This window comes from Amblyomma maculatum, chromosome 1 (assembly GCF_055883805.1).
Source record: "Amblyomma maculatum isolate TAMU_Amacu chromosome 1, ASM5588380v1, whole genome shotgun sequence".
NCBI classification, from domain to species: Eukaryota; Metazoa; Arthropoda; class Arachnida; order Ixodida; family Ixodidae; genus Amblyomma; species Amblyomma maculatum.
In genome coordinates, this window is record NC_139344.1 from 339,290,366 (window position 1) to 339,309,310 (window position 18,945).

Here is an 18,945-nt window from a genome sequence, read left to right on the forward strand (position 1 = left end):
CAATAGCGCACGAACAACCCTGTAGACACCGCGGACAACTCTAAAAAAAAAAAAAAAAAAAAACAGCCGATAGCAGCCTTCGACGGAAATAGTGCAGCCGCGGAAATACTCTGCTCCGCAATGTAGAGAACTCTAGTACAACGGAGAAGTACTAACACTGACAAACTGAGCTACCGGACGGCGATTGCGCACACGTAGTGGCCCCATTTGGCCCCGCCCCTCTCCCCTTGCGCCTGCGCGCGAAGCGTCCGGTAAACAGACACACATTCATGTCAGTTGCGTGCCGGCTGTGTTAAATCTCTCCAGAGAGCATTAACGCATTCAGAGACCAGCATATTTCTCTCCCTCTCTCTCTCTCTCTCTTGCGCGAGACAAGGCTTACCGTGAGTTGGCACGGCTGGCTGGGGTTGATGAAGTCTAGGCCGCGCACGCCCTCGCCGTTGAAGCAGTCGTTGATGTTCTGCGTGAACTTGCGGTGCACGGCGGTCAGCGCGTACACACACAGGGCCGACTTCTGGCTGGGCCGGTTGTAGACGTCCGTCTCGTCTCGGCTCTTGGCGAACACGACGAAGAGCACCTCGTCCTGCGCGCTGATGCCCAGCGAGACGGCCAGCTCGGAGCCCGGCTTGCCCACGAACGCGGCCTGCGCCAGGTTGTAGTGGACGCCGTCGGGCGTGTGGCACACGAGCGCCACCTCGGTGTACGAGTAGTAGTGCACGTCGTTCTGGCAGATGCGCACCAGCTTGGAGATGTACGGCTTGGGTTCCTCGGTGAACTGCTTCTGCACGGTCAGGAAGTAGGAGAATCCGCGCGAGCTGAAGCCGAACACGTACGTGATGGGGAACACCTCGCGCGCCAGGCTGTTGACGAACACCTTGGTGCCCGTCGAGACGCCCGTGACGGCGATGGAGAAGGTGTCGTTGCTCAGGTCCAGGCTGCGCGACGAGACGGCCGGCACGTCCGACCTGTACGGCCCGTTGCCCGTGAAGCTGACGCCCACGTAGAGCACATGCATGCGCGACAGCCGCTCGGGCCCGTTGGCGATGAAGGCCACGGTGGAGGCGGTCGCGTTATTCGCCACCACTGACTCGTTGGCGGGCGTCCGGAAGTTGGTGATGTTCTCCAGGCTGTGCACGGTGCACACGCCCTGGAACAGCGAGCCGCACGCGATGAGCCGGCTCTGCGGGTAGTCGATCACGAGCGCCTTGTTGTAGTAGTCGTGGTACTTCTTGGTGATGGACGGGCAGAAGCGCGTGACGGGGCAGCCCGGATCGTCCTTCTCGGGCCCCATGACGGCGCGCGCCTGGAGCTCGAGCTTGCTCGACAGCTGGTAGATGGCGTTCACGGCGCCGATGTACACCTGTCCGGTGTAGCTGTTGACGGCCATGTGGATGAACCTTTCCGTGGACGGGTCGGTGAATATGGCCGGCTTGTCCGGCACGGTGCTGTTGGCCGTGCCGTTGGCCGCCTGGCGCAGCTCCTGGGCCGCGCCGGGCTGCCGAAGCAGGCCATGGGTTGCGACCGGCCCGAGCGCCACCAACGCCAGCAGCAGGGGCGGAAGCAGCGAGCAGGCCGCCCACCAGCGGTCCCGCCTCGTCATGGCCGCCAGGGGGCCAGCTCTTCAGCCTGCGTGAACAGAAACACGGCAACAATTAATAGCTTGTTAAAGTCCTGCGTAAGTACACACAGGCCAGATTTTTGTACTGCTCGGACAATTTGTGGTTCGGGCGTGGAAGAGCACGTGCGTGTACCTTGTTTCCGTTTTGGTAGTTTCACCCACTTAGCTGACCTCTTCCCCGTGTAGAGCTCGAGCGGGGGTGAACGTGATGTTTGTTTTGCGCTTCTAAATTTTTCCCAGCTCAAAGCCATCCCTACTACAGTCAAAACTTGAAGCTCCCTTTCTATTAAACTTTTCTTCTCTACAAATCCGTTCCTATTGGGTCTTGCAGAAGCGGGGTGTGAAAAGCACAGTCTAAAAAACAAGGAACAGAACAGTGCCAAATAGAAGACAACACAAGCAAAACGATCCAACCTTAAGGGAAAAAGGCAGAACTATTCAATAACGGCTACAAACAAATTTTAAAGGAAAAGAATTAGCATGGCCAGGCAAAGTATGCCAGCATTCGATTACACGGGGAAACAAAAAAATTAAAAGCGTCCATGCGGGCAAATAAGACGCCAAGTCTAGGCTGTGGTGATTATTCGTTTTAGAAGGTATCGTGGGAATTAGGTAATCATTTGAAGATGTCCGACAAAAGAAGTTAATTATGGAATACATGTATTTAGTGTCCTCTTATAATTTCGTGTACTATATACACTCGTCTCTGATTAGGTGTAACGGCTTCAGATTGATCTTCCTTCTGCACATCCTGCAGAAAACGTTTCTTGATGTTGCTGTCTGATATCGGGGCTCTGTCTCATTCACAGCGCTGAACATAAACCGCCAAACGGGGCAAAACGCAGCTAGCCAAAACGCACTGCATCCCAGTCAAATGGGTCGCTATGTCCCACAAAAGGATGCGGACATACATCGGCAGTCTTTGAAATGTCCATAGTTTTTCATGTGTCCATCTTGCACGGACAGATATGGAAGACACAATCATGACGCATGCGACGTGGGATCCTAGGAAATGACGAAGAAGCGACAGTCTACACTCCGTTTCATACATCAAGTGCAACACTACCAAAGCTACAGCTCTTGTTTGTGCTCTCCGCATCCGCGATAAAAAATAGTGCCTGCTCTTGACGAGAGAAAATAATAGTTGCTTTGTCTGCAAGCTTTATACATTCTACATTTGCCATCAACTTCATAAAAAGCACTTTTTTTAGGGAGAAAAGGTCGGATTCTGCTAATTTGTATGTTTTTTTTGTTTTTTTTTATGTCGTTTTTCGTGCCGCGTTTTGCTGCCCCGCAACCTTGCCAGCTGTGCCACCAGATGGCGCTGGCGGTGCCTTCCGCGCTGCGCATCTCTTTTTGAGAAAATGGTTCTTTGGTGCGCATTTTTTTCTACAAGATCCGCTCTGTGAAGATGTCTAAGCATGCGAAGCATGTTATTGCAAACGTGTATGCTCGGAATGGAGCCCGTTTCGGCAGGAACCGCTCGCCTACAGAACGAGCGCGTAGTGATAGGCCTCCTGTTTTTTTTCTTGCGGACTACTTGCGTAGCTTTCGCTGCGTTGCAGCTGATGTATGAAACGGAGTATATATACGTGGGACATCCTCCCTCGGGGAGAAGGTGCCCGGCGAAGTGGGACTCCGTACAGTTTGGCAAAGACTTCGTCCAGGCTCCTATGGCTCAGTTAAGTAACCCCGTTTCCCTGAGAGTTGTACTTGCGCCGCAAGTCCAAGTAAGCGCGGAGAGATGCACCACGCCGAAGAAACAACACTCGTACATACGTGGAATACGTGACTCGGCCCCCCCTCCCCCGTTATGAGCGAAACGCGCTGCAGAAGTAAGAACAACGAAACGACAGCAACAGAAAAAGAATTGCGACATGCAATGGCGTGCACAGGACTGAGTTCCCAGAAAATGGGAGGCCTTATCTGTATGCAAACGAGGCGGCAGCGGCGCTGAATGCGGTGTGTTTAACGGAAACGTGACTAACGCCAGCGCCCAGGGAATCCGGACTCCGATAACAAGGACGCGAGAAGAGACACATTCACGAGGCGGAAGAGAGCGAGCGAGAGAGAGAGAGAAGCGGGGAGCGGAAACGATAGTTGTGCAAAGGGTTGCGCCAGTCGAGACTGGGGAAAAAAGAAAACAACGGTAGCCAAGAAGAAAGCGCCAGGAAACGTATCCTTTCACTACACATATAACGGTTCGCTAAGCGACAAGAGAGCATTTCAGACATCTTATAAATGCGCGAAAGAAGACACACACACGACAGGGTACAGGACGAGCACAAAACAACCAACTGCTTATTGGAACGGAAAAAGGATGTATTTAAACCCTCGGCTACTCAGGCGTCCATAGCTTAACCGCTCTCAACCCACCCGGTATCAAAAATATCATCAATGAAATGGCTAAGCACGTGCCTTGTTTCGCGCAACTATAAGATGTCTGAAGTACTGCACCAACTAGGCCGACAACACATCTTACTGAGACAAGAAAGAAAAAGCCAATTTTCTTCAGTCAATGATGACATACACTGTATGCAACGCACGCAATGGTTCCGATGTTAATTGGGGAAAACGAACCCCTTCGAGTGCAGCTTTCTGAATGGTGAGCGGATCTTCTAGGCTGACCGGGGAAAATGTCGCACGGGCAGCCCCAGTCGGCAAAGTGGTCCAGTGCTCAAAATCGCACGTGCTTAAAAACAAAACCGAAGTTCGCTACGGGCCGTAAGCACCGGGCAACGTGGCTATTCTTTCAGGAATGGACATCTTGGCCGATAAGGAACGCCGCCGGCATGCAATAAAAGACGTGGTGATGCCCAACTATTTACTGCTTTTTCACGCGCGGACCTTGCGCAACAAATGTTGGAAGGATGAATCGGTGCCGCGTTCTTTTCCAGACCATCGCTAAAACACTGTTTACAAAGAGTCGCAGCTGACCTCCATGGAACGAAACATGCGGTTATGTAGTGCATTTTCGTTTCTCTCTTCTTTATCTATTTATTTCAAGCCTTACCTTAGGGGTGCCTATTACGGGAGGAAGCGAAAAAAAATTGAAAGCCCACTGCAACTTTCAAGCCGGAGACAGATCAGCTCGGATGCGGTCACAATAGGCTGTGCAGCGAGGAGACGACTGAGATGCTGTACTGAGTGAGTCACCGCAGGGAATGCAAATGAAAAAGCCGGTTGCTGCGGGCGTCATGAAATGCTCGCGATTCACACGCAACAAAACAAAGAGATAAAAAGAACACAGGCATATGCAGCAGCTACGGCCTGACGAGCACGTCACGCGACTTGTTGCAAGGTGAACTTGCCGCTTGAGAGAAAAACCCGGTTAAAAAGAAATGCCGATTAAAAAAATAACAAAATAAAACATTCAGAAAGTAGCGCCGAGTCAGAAAGAGAAAAAGAGATAGATGCACTAACAGACCCGCACACATGAACATAATGGCCCGCCAATTCTGCAAGGGACGGAGGATTAACTGGCTCAACAACTCGATCCGCGGCGGCGTCCCAGCCAGGTCCTAGACAAAAGACCTCCCGCTCCAAGTGTAAACGCGAAAAGCAGAACCAATAAACAGCTCCTTGAGGAAGCACGCAAACGCCACGCCACAGATTGGCTTGAGAGGCGCTGACATTAAATCCCGGCCAAGACGAAAGCGAAACTCGCACCAGCGAGCGACGCTGCAGTAGACAAACACAAAACATAAAATTGGAGAAGCGACGAAAAGGGGAGCACAAAGTGTCTCGGCCCTGGACCTCACCTTTAGCTAAAGACGAAAAACGCGGTCGGCGCTCCTTCGATCGAGCCGGCCTCGAAAATCCCCGCTTGATCCTGGACGCTCTCAAGCACCTTCCTCGGCACCCCCTGAGATCTCCCCCGAAGCTTGTGCCGCTGTCGCCGAGAGGAGCGTGGGCGAGGCGTGTCACCACGGCGGCGGTGAACGAGCGTGGCTCGAAGGCGCGATATCAGGACAGCCGGGCTTCCGCGGCGGCGGACCGAACAAACAAGCCCGAGAAGGGATATAGACACGGCGGCGCAGCACGGGTGGGCGCGCTAGACGCCGTCATACGTGGCTGTTATTCATCGTCTCTCCTCGTTTTCAATACGCGCTCCCTCACACTCCTCACCCGGGGAGACTTATCGGCCGGTGACGGCGGCCTCCAGGGAGTTGCGGTGCGTGAAGGAGAGCGCGCTTAGCGACGCTCCTCGAAGGAAGGGACTCGGCGACCGAGATACGTCGGGCCCTCTTCACGCCGCGGGACACGCAGGGCCGTCTATCAATTTGCTCTCGAGCGGCCGAGGCCCCCGCTCCAGGGCCGCCGACGCGTCGATCCTCGTGTGTGTGCACAGGTCTTCGCATGTGTAAGCCGCACTGTCCTCAGCGCGGATGAGTAGGGATCGAGTGCCGTCGCGGCCCCACAGTGTGCGTATCAGTGCACTTGGCTAAACAATGAGGCAAGCCCCGAAGTGGAAGGGACGACGCAATGTGTACACAATCGAGGCGCATGCAAAACAGGCGGGTGGGCGCGACGCGCGCACTGAGCTGGGCGATGTTTCGAAGCTTGCGCTCGCTACCGTGTAGCGCCCAAAGCACTGTTCTGAGCAAACAGGGGGCTCCTAATGACAGCGGTTAGTGTGTGAGAGAGAGAACGTGCGTGTATTGAGAAGACATTGGATAACAGCGACGAGCGCAGACTGCTACTTCTAGCAAAGTCGGTGCCAAATATGCGTCGAGTGCAGTTTCGACAACTCGGTGGTTCACTACGTTTACGTATGAAAAGCGGAGCTCCAGCGTCTTGACAGGGCGGGCGACAAACCGTTCGACCACAGCTGATTACGAGAGTAGGCCACACTGAGACTGGCAACTAAGGTGCGCGCTGCCGTAATCAACTGAAGTGCACTTGGCGGGTTGTATATCCCTTGCTCGAGGTGCCACAGATAAGATTAATGTTTATCACAGACGGAGCCACGGGATGGTAACCAGCATGTAACACGAATGTTTGAGCATTAGCTATGAAGTCACAGAAAAGAAGTTCTCACAGATGTGTTCAGTTTCTCTCTCTCTCTCTTAGTCAGAGCTGGAAGTGAATCCCGACTTGCCCACGACTGCAGTGGTAACCTGAACTGAACTTCTTACGAAAGATCGCTTGCGGAAGCGAGTTTACCTGGACTTCATTTGGACACGCTGGTTAGAGCTTACAAACTTTACTAAGGGGCGAGCCAATAAGAGTTAACGCTCTAGATCAGAATAGCGAGCCTCATGTTGCGAAAATGTAGGCTTCCTAGAACGGAACGGCAAACAGCGCCCCCGAATGCCACGCGATAAGTAGCAAATATGAGGAGGTTATGAAAGTTGTGAAAAACCCAACACCGGGGAAAATGCCCCACCTTGATTGGGGCAAATCAGCACCGGGAGATCAATGATGGCTTGGTTTACGGCGTTTAACGTCCCAAAGCGACTCAGCCCTACTCAAAAACGAAAAGTTCTACGGGCCAATAACCTCACAGAATCTCATCTAATCACATACTCTCATACGGTGCATGTCATTATCATAAAATATCTTCCATAATTTATGTTATGTACAAGAAACTATGAGATCTTACGCAATTATATGCGACTTGTATGTGATTTCTTACGTGAATTGAGTGAGACTGTGTCAGAAAATGTGAGGTTATTGCCTCATACAATCTTTTCAGTAGGGAGGCTATAAGAGACGCCGTAGTGGAGGGCTCCGGAAATTTCGACCACCTGCAGCTCTCTAACCTGTACTTACTGTCATTGCACAACACAGGTGTCATGCTTTTCGCCTCCATCGAAAATCGGCCGCCGCGGCCCGGATTCGATCCCGCATCCTTGGACAAAGCCGTCGAGCTCCTTAACCACTGCATGCCACAGCGGCGGGGCGGTAAAGGATTGTGGTTGGCTGTGTGAGTAAAGGGTACGGAGAGGAAAGGAAGCGTGCGGGGTGGTGAAGACGTCCAGAGAGAGATCATATCCACACGAGCCACCGTGGCATCGTGACCGAAACAGCCAGAGCCGGCGCCCGCAAGGTCCTGACCCCACACCTTCGCGAAGCAGCAGCTACAGCGTTTCGCGAGAACCGCATCGAATATTTAACAAGTCTCCCCCATCACCAACGCCCTTATTCTCTTTCTCACTCGCCACTCACTTCGATTTCTGTGTGCAATGCCCATTCGCTTTGCAATTCGCCTCCGTAATGGCACGCTTTCACGGCACCGTGATAACGATCAGCGCGGCGCGCGGCTGCTGCCAACTCCCAGGAGGCGGGTTCGCGCCCGCGATCGAAGCTGCAGGGAACGTGCAGAATACACGGCGGCTCGCGAACCGGCAGTTCTATACTCAGGCGCCGTTGAGACGGCATCAAAGATTCACGCTTTTGGGCGGTCGCCAACGCATCGCAACCCAGCGGCGCAGACGCACGCGCGCGTCGGAAGGTGCGAGACGCGAAAGTCGGTCACGGCATGTAGCAATAGAAAGCGAAGCGGGTATAATGGACGTACCAAACGTGCACTGCATATGCAGAGAAATAAAAGAGCATATTACAACCAAGGGACAAAAGTAGTATATGTCTGATATTTTCACGTAGTCAGCTTCGCAGATTTCGCGTACGCCAACCTGATCTAACCAACCCCAGATGCACGGAATGTTTCCGTGTCCAGGCGGCTCTAACTGCTGTGAAGCTACGAAGTGGTCGCAGCGGTATAGAGCGCCCATAAGAATCTTAGCCCACACAAAAAAACAGAAAAGGAACTGCTTTTTTTCACCGAGAATTCCGAAGACCTCCCTAGTAACTATCCGTTATTTATTTTAATCCATACAGTTCCAGACCATTTTTAAGAGTTATGCTCACAGCATGAACCAACGAGAACAATTTTTTTTTTTCGTTTTTACTTCCTGAAACAAATTAACGTAATCATTTGTTGCAGAAACATCTTTCTTTTTCAAAAGACTACAGCTTATAAATAATTCATTACACGGACAAAAAACATAGCTATACCAAAGATAACTAAAAGAGAGGTGGAGAATGAGAGAGAGAGAAGACAAATGTCGTTATGTCTCTGGAAACCTGTGCAGGTATAAATTCTAAGCTCGGCGAATGTCTGCAATCTCGACTACCACGCTGCAAAAATATCGCAAGTAATAAGAAGCGTGTCACCAGTCTCGAGGGGCAAGCAAAACAGGGCGAGCTTAAGGGCGCGATGCAAACGGGGTCACACAGCCAGACAAAAAGTGAGCGAAAAACGAAGAGCCTCTTCAAGAGGCGAAGATACGATGGGGCCAAAAGTAGCCGCGACAGCAGCAGCCCGGTGCAATCGCCGATGCCAAGGAAGGTGAAAAACACAACGCTCGAGCGGCGGCCGACAAAGGTGCAGCGCCGACACGTCCAGACACAATTATCGGTAACACACTCCAGTCGTCCCCATGGCAACCATGCACGTGCAAGTGCACGGAATCCTTTGTTTCTTTCTTGCAGGACTACTTTTCGTACAGCTATACCGGCACAAGCCTCATCCGAACTAATTAAAGAAGAAAGAAAATAAGGAAATACTAGGAGGGCAGCCCTGCGTGGTGCTCCAAAAAAGCTGTTATTTAGACGGAAACACTGTCATTTCATTCTCAAATATTATTTTTCTTCTAAACAGCACTTTTTTTGTTTTTCATTTCCTCTGCATTAAGAACAATACCTGCACATGGATGCATCCAGTCGTGTTCGAAAAGAAAACAAATTGTTCCTGTGAGCAAACAATGCCCGATTTTGAAGCCGCTCCCGGCCGCTCGAAAACACGGCAGAGCACTTGGCCTTACTTTTCAGCCTGTGACCTTGCTTCAATCACCCTGATTTATGCATACATGGTGGTTGAACGCTCTACTATCGGCGAGCATGTCACGCCATCTTCGCGCTAAAGTAGCTATACTTCTATAGACATTTGCAACGAGGGCCTCCTAGGCGCCACCATATTGCTCGCTGGGCTGTTGTGTGCGCCTGACGTGAACACGGTGGAAGGGGCAGCAGAACCGGTTTGCAACAGTTCAGAGAGGAGGCGTTTCGACAACCTCCTCGCACGATGCAAAAGTCTATAAGAGGTCGCAGAAACGGTGTCCAGCGGTCTCTTGCACAGCTCCACGCGTGCACAGCAGTGGGAACTTTACACCATCGCAAACAGACCGCCACGATTTCAAAACGATCAAAGGGTCGAAGATTGCCAGGAGTGCATGTGGCGATGGCCTTGTACGCATGCCGAGACCACGTTTATTACCGGCCAGGGGTCAAAGCGGGCTAACAATCGCCCGCAAAAATAAATCCTTGCCCATCGAAATAAAAGATATATGCAGAAAGCAGAAGGCCGCGAAAGCGTGCAACGAAACGCGTTTCTGGCGCCGCTCGGCTGAGGCTTCGTGGGGCAACCATGCAGGATTGAGGGGCACCGTGGCCACGTAGCGCTGAAAGCGAAGGCGGAGGCTGAATGCACCTAATCGCCCGTAACGCGACGGAACAAATGGCGGTGACCAGCTTCGCACAAGCGCGCGTTACGGCGCTTACGACGCGTCAATGGACCGGAGGCGAATGGCCGTTTCGGGGCGCTTTCGGAGCCGCCTTATTATTCCGAACGGCGCTTCATCGCACGTTTGCAATGTGTTTGTGTGTGTATGCGCAGAGCGCGCGCAACGGAAACGGGGAGTAGCGAAAGCGCCGCGCTCGCGAAAGCCCTGAATAGACGCGGACTCGACGGAGCGCGTCGACGAGCAACGCTAACTCGCTCATTCCGGCGGAGCCCGGAACAAAACTGTGTCAAACGAATACTACCGGGGGCCGCTTATTCCGACTTTCCTCCGATACGTACGCGTCTGCCCATGAATGCCCCGCTCACCCCGTGAAGAGTAGTGCGCGTCTGAGTTCGAGTTCTTAGCGGCGAAGCCGTACTTGTAATAAGCCACAGCTATCACTAGATGTCCACTAGATATCCAACAGCATTACCAGTACATTATAACTGGAATAACCCCACTAGAGTAGAGTTGGCTTCGATCCGCAACAGCTTCGGCACCGAAGCACGTCAGGCTAAGACAGCGACAAGGCTTTGGTAATGCTTCACGTAAGATCGATAAACAGTGCAAGATGAGCATGAAACACTAAAAGCCGCACTCAACGGCATTCGGCGTACACCCCTTCGCGACGTCTCAGAGCGTTAGTTACTGCGGTAAGCAGCCTACACGTGATCAAGGTCGCGCAGCTGACCCGTCATCGAGCGCGCAGTGGTCGACGAGAGCCGTTGGAAGCGCCACTCGCTTGAGCGGGACGCCGTTCGATATATCGAATATTCCGCTGAACTCGAGTTAATAAATGAGAACAGCAGTGCTATACTTTTGCGTGGCATTCTCAATGGGGTGCTCTTGGTATTCGATATAAACAATAATTCATTACACCTAGGCTAAACTGTATGTGTTACGGGGCGGCTCTAGATGTTTCCCAGTTTCTTGTCCCTTTTCAAACCAATCGCTCCAAGAATGAATTCACCGAAATGTTTGCCCGGTAGTTCGCCGTAAAACGAAGCCCAGTGCACGCGACAGGAAATAATCGACGACGCATTCCATGAAGGACACACGGTGAAAACAAGCACCGGGGCAGCGAACCAACGCAGTCGTTAAAGGCCCGTCAAGGAGACGATCAAAAGCAGCGTTACGTGCAGCTGTTCAGGGCGTGGCAGAGGATAAAGCGACGGCCTGGGGAAGTATCGCCGACGAAAAAGGAGCGTCCAAACGAGCTCAGCAACGTCAGACAGGCGCCCGAAGCGGGCTAACGACTCGACCCATCGGAACGCGCTTCAAAGCGGCTCGGACCCGCCGTTGTGTGCGCCCTGATGAAGAAGCTATAGTCGCGGGCTCCTCTTCATCGCAAGTCCTCGTACACAGCAAAAGCCGAGAAAGCACACGCCGAAGAAGGTCTGAGGACATGATACTAGAAAGAAAAAAAAAAAAAAACAAAAAAAAAACTGACAGACGGTTTGACTTCGCCAACCAAAGTAGTATAGTGCAAAGCGTTCAAATCTCGACTATCATCATCATTATCCGGACTATACCGGGCGAAGGGCGAAGGCGAAGGCCTCTCCCATATTTCTCCACTTCACCCGGTTCTGTGCTAGCTGCATCCACTTGACCCCTGCGAACTTCTTAACCTCATCCGCCCACCTAACTTTCTGCCGCCCCCTGCTACGCTTTCCTTCCCTTGGAATCCAGTTTGTTACCCTAAGCGACCATCGGTTATCCTCTCTTCGCACTATATGTCCTGCCCATGCCCATTTCTTCTTCTTAATTTCCCCTAGAATGTTGGTAATTTGAGTTATTTGACCCACTCTGCACGCTTCCTATCTTTTAATGTTACCCCTATCATTTTTCGTTCCATAGCCCTCTGGGTTGACTTGTCCTCAACTTAAGTAGAGGACCCACTCCACACAACAACTCCACTTTCAACTTCCTCCCCCACTTTCTCGCTCTCCGTATCAACGTCGTCATCAAGCTCAATTCCTGCGCCAGTCCGAAAGCAAGAGCACACAGTTAAGGCAAACTTGAACGCGTGCCCGCTTTCAAGTTCAAACTAGCATAGTTTGAACTTGAAAGCGGGCACGCGTTCAAGAGCGAATAAACTGCACTGATTGGTCGTCCGCACGACCTTAGTCAATAAATATTCTCGGAGGAAACGCTTCGCTAACTTGTTTTCACGCGTGGCTATTTATACATATATATCGTGGGAACGGCTGAAAGCTACAGGATTTTCATTCCAACTCTTGATACAAGGACCCTATCACCGCGTTCCTACAAAAACGGCAGCAGGCGGGCAATGACGTCGTTGCAAGGGTTCCTCCTCTTCTCGCTCCCGAAACGCTGAGTGTCGTCGTCGCCGCTGAAGGCGGGCGCCTGCGTTCGTCCGGCTCTTTTACCGCGACCGTCCCCCATCGTCATCAGAGAGGGACGATTATGACGGCGGCGGGAGCGACACAATCAGGAGAAGCGCAAGCTTCCCTTTCCACATACTCCTCGCATGCGCACGGATGGCAGCAGCGAGGAGCAGGATGAGGAGGAGGCATATCGCGGTAACAGCACAATGACCGGCGTGGGGAGAAGAGGAAAAGAGAGGAGGTTCGAGATCGATGCTCGCCACGAGAGAGAGAGCAGAGCGCCCAGGCAGCGCCGAACGACAACGACGAGGCGGCTCCGCGTCACACCGACCAGCAAGCAAATGAACCGTGCGAAGGGTTCATAAAACGCTCCCGCGCTCGGAGGACACCGACGGCGCCGGACACCGCCCGAGCGAGCGAGCGGTCGCCGACTCCGCAAAGAACGACAACCGCGTTAAAGGAAGGCCCGGGATAGGGGTGCCGGAGGTGGAGGAAAAAAAAAAAAAAAAAAAAAAAAAAAAAAAAAAAACGTGTAAACCGCCCGAGCCTGCGAAGCGTGCAAAGTGGCAAAACGACACGAGAGAAACGTGCGAGTGCGCGCTTTATTATAAGGCAAAAACGAGAGGAGAAACAAGTTGCGAGATAGTCATAAAGGAGAAACAAGGAGAAGCCGGACAAGAACAAGAAAGGTGACGGAGGGGAGGGGGGGTCCCCTAACGACCGGCAGACGCACATTACGAGCGCGCTGGAACGCACAGGCGCGCGCGCGCGCAAGCAAGGCGCTGGCGCACCGGCAAACGAGCAGTACTCGGGTCATAAAACACGCCCGGGATCAAGTGCGCCGCACAGCGGCGCTTCTCCGAGTCGAGCTAGGTACCACCACCTCAGCTTCACACTGATAGCAGGGGCTCCTCGAAAATAAAAGGAGAAAACGACCATCACGGTCCAAGAGCAAGACGAGGGTCACAAGTGAGCCCCAAATGAAGCAGCAGCGTGCCAGCAGAGTACGGCGGTGCTGAAGCGCAATCCGCTCGCCTAGGTGAGCGCGCGCGTCGTCCGCCATCACCTTTGGAAGCGGCGGCGCCCGATCGCAATCGGGGCATGCAAGAAGTGCCGGCGAGTGCGCCGGGACGCTCTAATATGTTTGGCCGCTTATGACCGAGCGAGGAATTCGCTCGTGTAATCCTCGCGTTCCGACGCTGCGCCGCGGCCCCGTTTCCGCAAGGGCGACTACGACGTAACCGCTTCCGCACCTTCGCATGGGCGCCAGTGTATAACGCCGTCCCTTCGTGAGGACAGGGGCAGTAGGAGGGCTTCTGCCGCGTGCTCAACCGCGAGGCTGTGATACAGGCTATCTTACACGCAACAAGCAGTCTCCTATGCCAGCGATATTTAAGGTACTAGTAGCACATCTCGAAATAAGTTAGCCTCTTTAGCGAAACCAAAAAAGTACAGGCCGGAGAGGTCGATTTTAAGATTTCACGCGTTGCTTCGCTAATTCGCGTGCCACGTGTTTGGGACCTGTTCATCTCCAGTCGCCTCAAGCATGACGGCTACCGCATCAAATAATCTGATTTTGGCTGTGCCACGCTGGTCCGGCAAAGATTCAAGCCTATTTAGAAGCAGCGACGACATGGGCTGCATTTTTTTTTTTTTTTTGTTATTCTAAAAGAGGCTTGGTTCAGACGAAAAAGTCCGACTGATACCTTCGAAAGGTGCAGTCATCACAACTGGTATCGTTAAGGCACCTGCAGTAAAGTACCTTTCTTAACTGAGAGAAATTTAAGTTAAGTGGGGTCTGATGGAAGGAAGTTTTCGCCTCCACAGAGGCCAGAAAAAAAAAAAACAAAAAAAAAAACAGTAAGAACGCCTTAATGACTAGCAAAAAAAAAAAAAACGCATATTATCGATTACAGACAAGAATACCACCAACCCACCTCCCATATTTTACTGCTCCATGCCTCTGGGCACAATGCCAAGCTGGGAGATGCCACTCGAGCTTTGCTTGGGTCATTTTTTTTTTTTTAATCTTTCCAACGAATTCTTGGAGGAGCGAAACCGCCCCAGCTGCCGACACGGCATACCGGTTTCGCGCCACCGCTTCGAGCAACCGGTGCAATGGAATTCGGCCGGCCGTGCAACCACGGAGCACGAGCGGGTGGTTTGCGTACGTAGAAATTGCTCTCCTGTATGAATCCACAGAAATCATTGGATAAGCAATGTCAAATACGTCCTGCTCCTATGCCTTCGGTCACTAGCCAACCTTCAGTGGCTTGCAACGCACCGCTGAAAACCACTGCAGACACCGCATGTGGTTCATTTCCTTACTCGAGAGCGAAGTGTTGACACCCAGACTCTTGAGAGTTCCTTGGACTGCCAGAAGATCAAATCAGTCGATGTTATCGACCATAAACCCTGACTGCTCATTGGAGGGTCAAATTCCAAAGTTAAAGCTCAGCTACTTTGGTCATCTGATGAGAAGAGAGGAGTCGCTGGAAAAAGATTTGATGTTGGGAAAGGTTGAGGGTCGCCGGAGAAGGGGTAGGCAGCGAACGCGATGGTTAGATAGCATCCTCGAGGCACTGCAGATGGAGTTATGTGATGTTAGAAAGATAGTGAGAGACCGGAAAGCGTGGCGTGACATGGTCCATAGGGTCACGAAGAGTCGGACACGATTGAACGACTGAACTGAACTGATGCACCACTACTGATGAACCCGTCGTGATGAACTTTCACAAAACGAAACAAAGAAAAGAGAAACAACGGAGCACACCGACCCAGAGACCGGCATAACTGCTGAGCCCGCTGCCAAAGCAGGACATAGCCTGCCTCTGCAATTTCCACCACTGCGCAGACTGCAACTCGCCTTAAGGGGAGGAACGACCACACAGCGAAACCAGACTCACTGCTGACGAAAGGCACTTCAAGGCTAACTTAGCAGAGCTCTTCGAAGTCCCTGTTCGAAACGCTATGGGGTTTTCCAGCCATTTCTTGAACCGCAAAAGCGGGAAGAATGCAGAATTGCCCACTAAGTTTTCCACAAGCCGGTGCCCACCTCCTGCCATTTCTTAACGCGCTGCAAGTGAAAAGGCCTGCTGCTTCGGCGAAAAAGAACACTCAGCGAGCTCCATGCGAGCGCGCCGAATAGACTGACCAACGAAGAAGGCGCGTGTAACCGCACCATCTGAGTCGTATTTGTTTGAATACCAATGGATAAAACTGTTTTTTTTTTTCTTTATCTCGGGACTAAGTGGAATATTTCGGCTGCTTGCAGCGGTAAGCAGCGGCAAGAAATGAACCCTGACAAAGGCCAGAAAATAGTACTATATCACAGTATTCCGAGGTGTAACAGCCATGTCGAGGAGAGCCGTAGTCGAAGTCGGGCGGTAATCGATACCCGGTATTAAAACGCGCTGTCTTTGGGGCAACGAACAGTAAGGGCAGGGCGGCCTGAACCGATCAGAATTGGGCGCAGAATATGACTGCGTTCCTACCACGTTCTTACACCGAGGTCGACAGAATCGTAGCATCACGATCATGTTGCGCGCGTAATCCTGACTGGTCCAGGCCGCCCTCCCTTTCTTTGTAGTCTATCAAAAGCAGCGCCTGTAAAACAGAATGTCGCAGCGTCAGCGCCTTTGCTAGTTCTGGCTTCAAGACTTGCGCAAGGAAGCGCCGTTTGCCGTTCAAAGGCAAGGAAAACGATTTCAAGCTCTGCCCTTCAGCTTTCTTTGTGACGCACGGAAAGAAGCGTTCGCAACAACGCCGCGCGAGAGCGCATCCGCTCTGGCAGTGGCTATGTTCCGTTCACTAAGGTAGCCACAAAAAAAGTTCATTCAATACGTTTACTCTTCATCAGGTGTGCGCATCAATGAGAATCGTCCAGAACCAATAAAATACACTGAATATGTTCACTCTTAATCGCGAATGAGCAACAATGCGAATAAAAAGAGTATCAATACGCAGCTATTGCAGCTATAGATTTCAAGCTGTTTAACAGGGGCCCTCGGGCTAAAGTGAGACGTAGCATAGGCTGCGAAAGGATACTTACCGTAATTAAGCCTAGGTAATAGAAGGAGCGTCATCAGTCTGAAAAGAGAAAACGGATACTTCAGTTAGACATAAGTTCAGAACAAAGATAAGAGAGAGAGAGAGAGAAAAAGAACAAATCACAAATAGGACACGGGATTACTCGTTACGGGATTACTACAAAGCCTGGCAAATGCTTTCGAAACTGCATCACACGAATTCACATCTTCAACCGTAAGAGTACATAAACAAAGAACGCAGGCATAAATTGTATAAAATCCTGGAGGGCACAAAAAAAAGGTTCACTTGGACTCGGAGTGCTACGGCGTCGCCGTGGTTCACAAGAAAAAAAAAAAAAAAGCAAAACATTGTTTTAGCACCTGAACACTGTTTGCATCCGTGATTATCTGAAGTCTCACCGATGCTACAGCATCTGATACGTATGTTGGTGTTAACCTCAAGGATTTGACTGACATTAGCAAGCTAGCCGACTGCCTCCGAATGACCGCCAAACGCACCCCGTTTCCCATTTTTGGTGTCGACCCAAGACAGCGTGACTCACACCGAAAAGAAACTCGATGATACATGCGCACGCATAAACGATCGCACGCAGGGAACATCGCGCCTCAGCTCGAAGGTCATGCATCAGATCCCACCAGTTTTTGACAAACAGCGAAGCGATCCGCGCGAATTTCGAAAAGATACGCGAGCCGTAATGCCAAGCGAAACAACACGGACGAAACGTCTCAGCCGTCGGAGGAGGAGACCTGCGGAAGCCGACGCAGGGAGATCATATAAACAAGAGGAAAGAACGAATAAAAAAAAACAGCAGAGCCTAACCGGAGATGGGTATACGCAAGGCACGCGATGGGGAACAAGAAAAACAAAAGCTGATGCGCGAAGGCACCCAGTTATACAACGGCGTACAGCTACACAGCATAGCAGAGAAAACTAAGGAAGGAGAGAGTCTTATCGCACTGGCAAAAACGCGGACGGCAGGGGCTCCAAGCTCGGATTACGACCCGGTGGGGCACTAATGGGCGCCCCGGTGAACACGACCGGCAGGCTCCGGTCCACAGGTACACGGAACACCCGACCGACCGACGCTCCCTCGAGCAGCCAGCCATTCCCTTCCCGCGCTCCCTACCGTAGCTCTCCTCGCTACCCTTATCCCCATACGGCTCTCACGTTACCGCTGCTCCGCTGGGCGCCTCGGCAGAGTAGGGACGGGAAGAGGGAGGAACAAAGGGGAAGGAAGAGGAGCAGCAGGCGAAGAACATCTCATTCCAATTACCAAAATGCGCGGCCCGCGATGAAAGGGAGGGAGAGAAAAAAGGGAAAAAACACTCGGAAACCAGTCAGGTGAGACATCGAACGTTGGTTCGAAAGCGCGCTGAGAGATACCAGAGTTTGCGCGCCTGCTTTCCTGGGGCTCCTCTTCCTCCCTCTTAATACGTAGCAATATAGTTTTATATAAGTACTTTTTTTTTTTTAATGAACACACTCAAAACAAGAAAGGAAACTACAGCAGTGCATTTTTTTTTTCGTCCTGACTTCGCAAAACGAATTTCAAAAAGGCGGACGGTTGGAGGAACCACGGAGAAAATAAAATTAACTTTCTACAATTTTGCCCAAGCATATGCATTAACTGTTGTGTATGAGCGCTACCCGAGGAACCTAGCTGAACTGCCAAGGGTCCTCTTCAGTTGTTATGTTGAAGAGGACGAAGGATGTAGCTTTCACACGGTCAATTTGAAGCCGAATATTCAATTACCGTGGTCAGAAACGACCACGTTAAGCGTGAATCTTTTACTTTAGAGGGAGCTTTTGGCGCGCAATGCTTACATAAATTAAATCACTTCAGCAAGAACTTCGGACAAATTCATTTGCGCGGGTAAAAGCAGTCTCTTCTCTCAACGAATCGTACCTCAACCATCCACGTTCCTCCACCTACGCAGAGCAGGAAAGAGCTAGCGTTATTTCAAGTCGGGCAGGGCACTACAGGCATGGGAGATATTATAAACTTCAACTTCTTGTTTCGCGAACACTCCGTCCTCAGCAAAGTGAGTATGCATGGTAGAACAATGGAGAACGCATGAAAACAACAGAGACTTCACAGATTGTATGTGGGGAACTTAAATTGCTAACAGCCCGCTGCCTACCCCGCTGTTACGTGGGAGACCTCCTCTAAAAGCAAGTTACCGAATATAGGCCTTGTCCCGAGCAGGGGAACAAACAGGCCACGTGGAATGAAGCATTCAAGAGTAGCGCCACTCCCAGTCAAATTTCCGCTTGAGAATGATCCGGTACAGAGACTGACGTCACCGCCCCTCACTCCCGTCAAAATTCGACTGCTGGGCAATTGCCGTTCGGCGCAGGAATT

The 18,945-nt window shown here is 51.6% G+C and overlaps 1 protein-coding gene across 3 annotated transcripts in view; it reads right to left on the minus strand.

The window, feature by feature from the left end:
• The window catches only part of PlexA (plexin A), a 177,991-nt gene that overhangs the window by 77,880 nt on the left and 81,166 nt on the right, over positions 1–18,945 (minus strand). For 2 of the 3 annotated variants that reach the window (XM_084588546.1, XM_084588540.1), the window contains exons 3-4: positions 16,585–16,622; positions 383–1,626 (exon numbers count right to left, since the gene is read on the minus strand). In XM_084588546.1, the coding sequence (XP_084444672.1) occupies positions 383–1,600 (1,218 nt within the window). In that variant the 5' untranslated portion in view covers positions 1,601–1,626; positions 16,585–16,622. Of the gene's footprint in view, positions 1–382; positions 1,627–5,379; positions 5,636–16,584; positions 16,623–18,945 lie in introns of those variants that run through there. The other variant, XM_084588553.1, reaches the window with a different exon arrangement.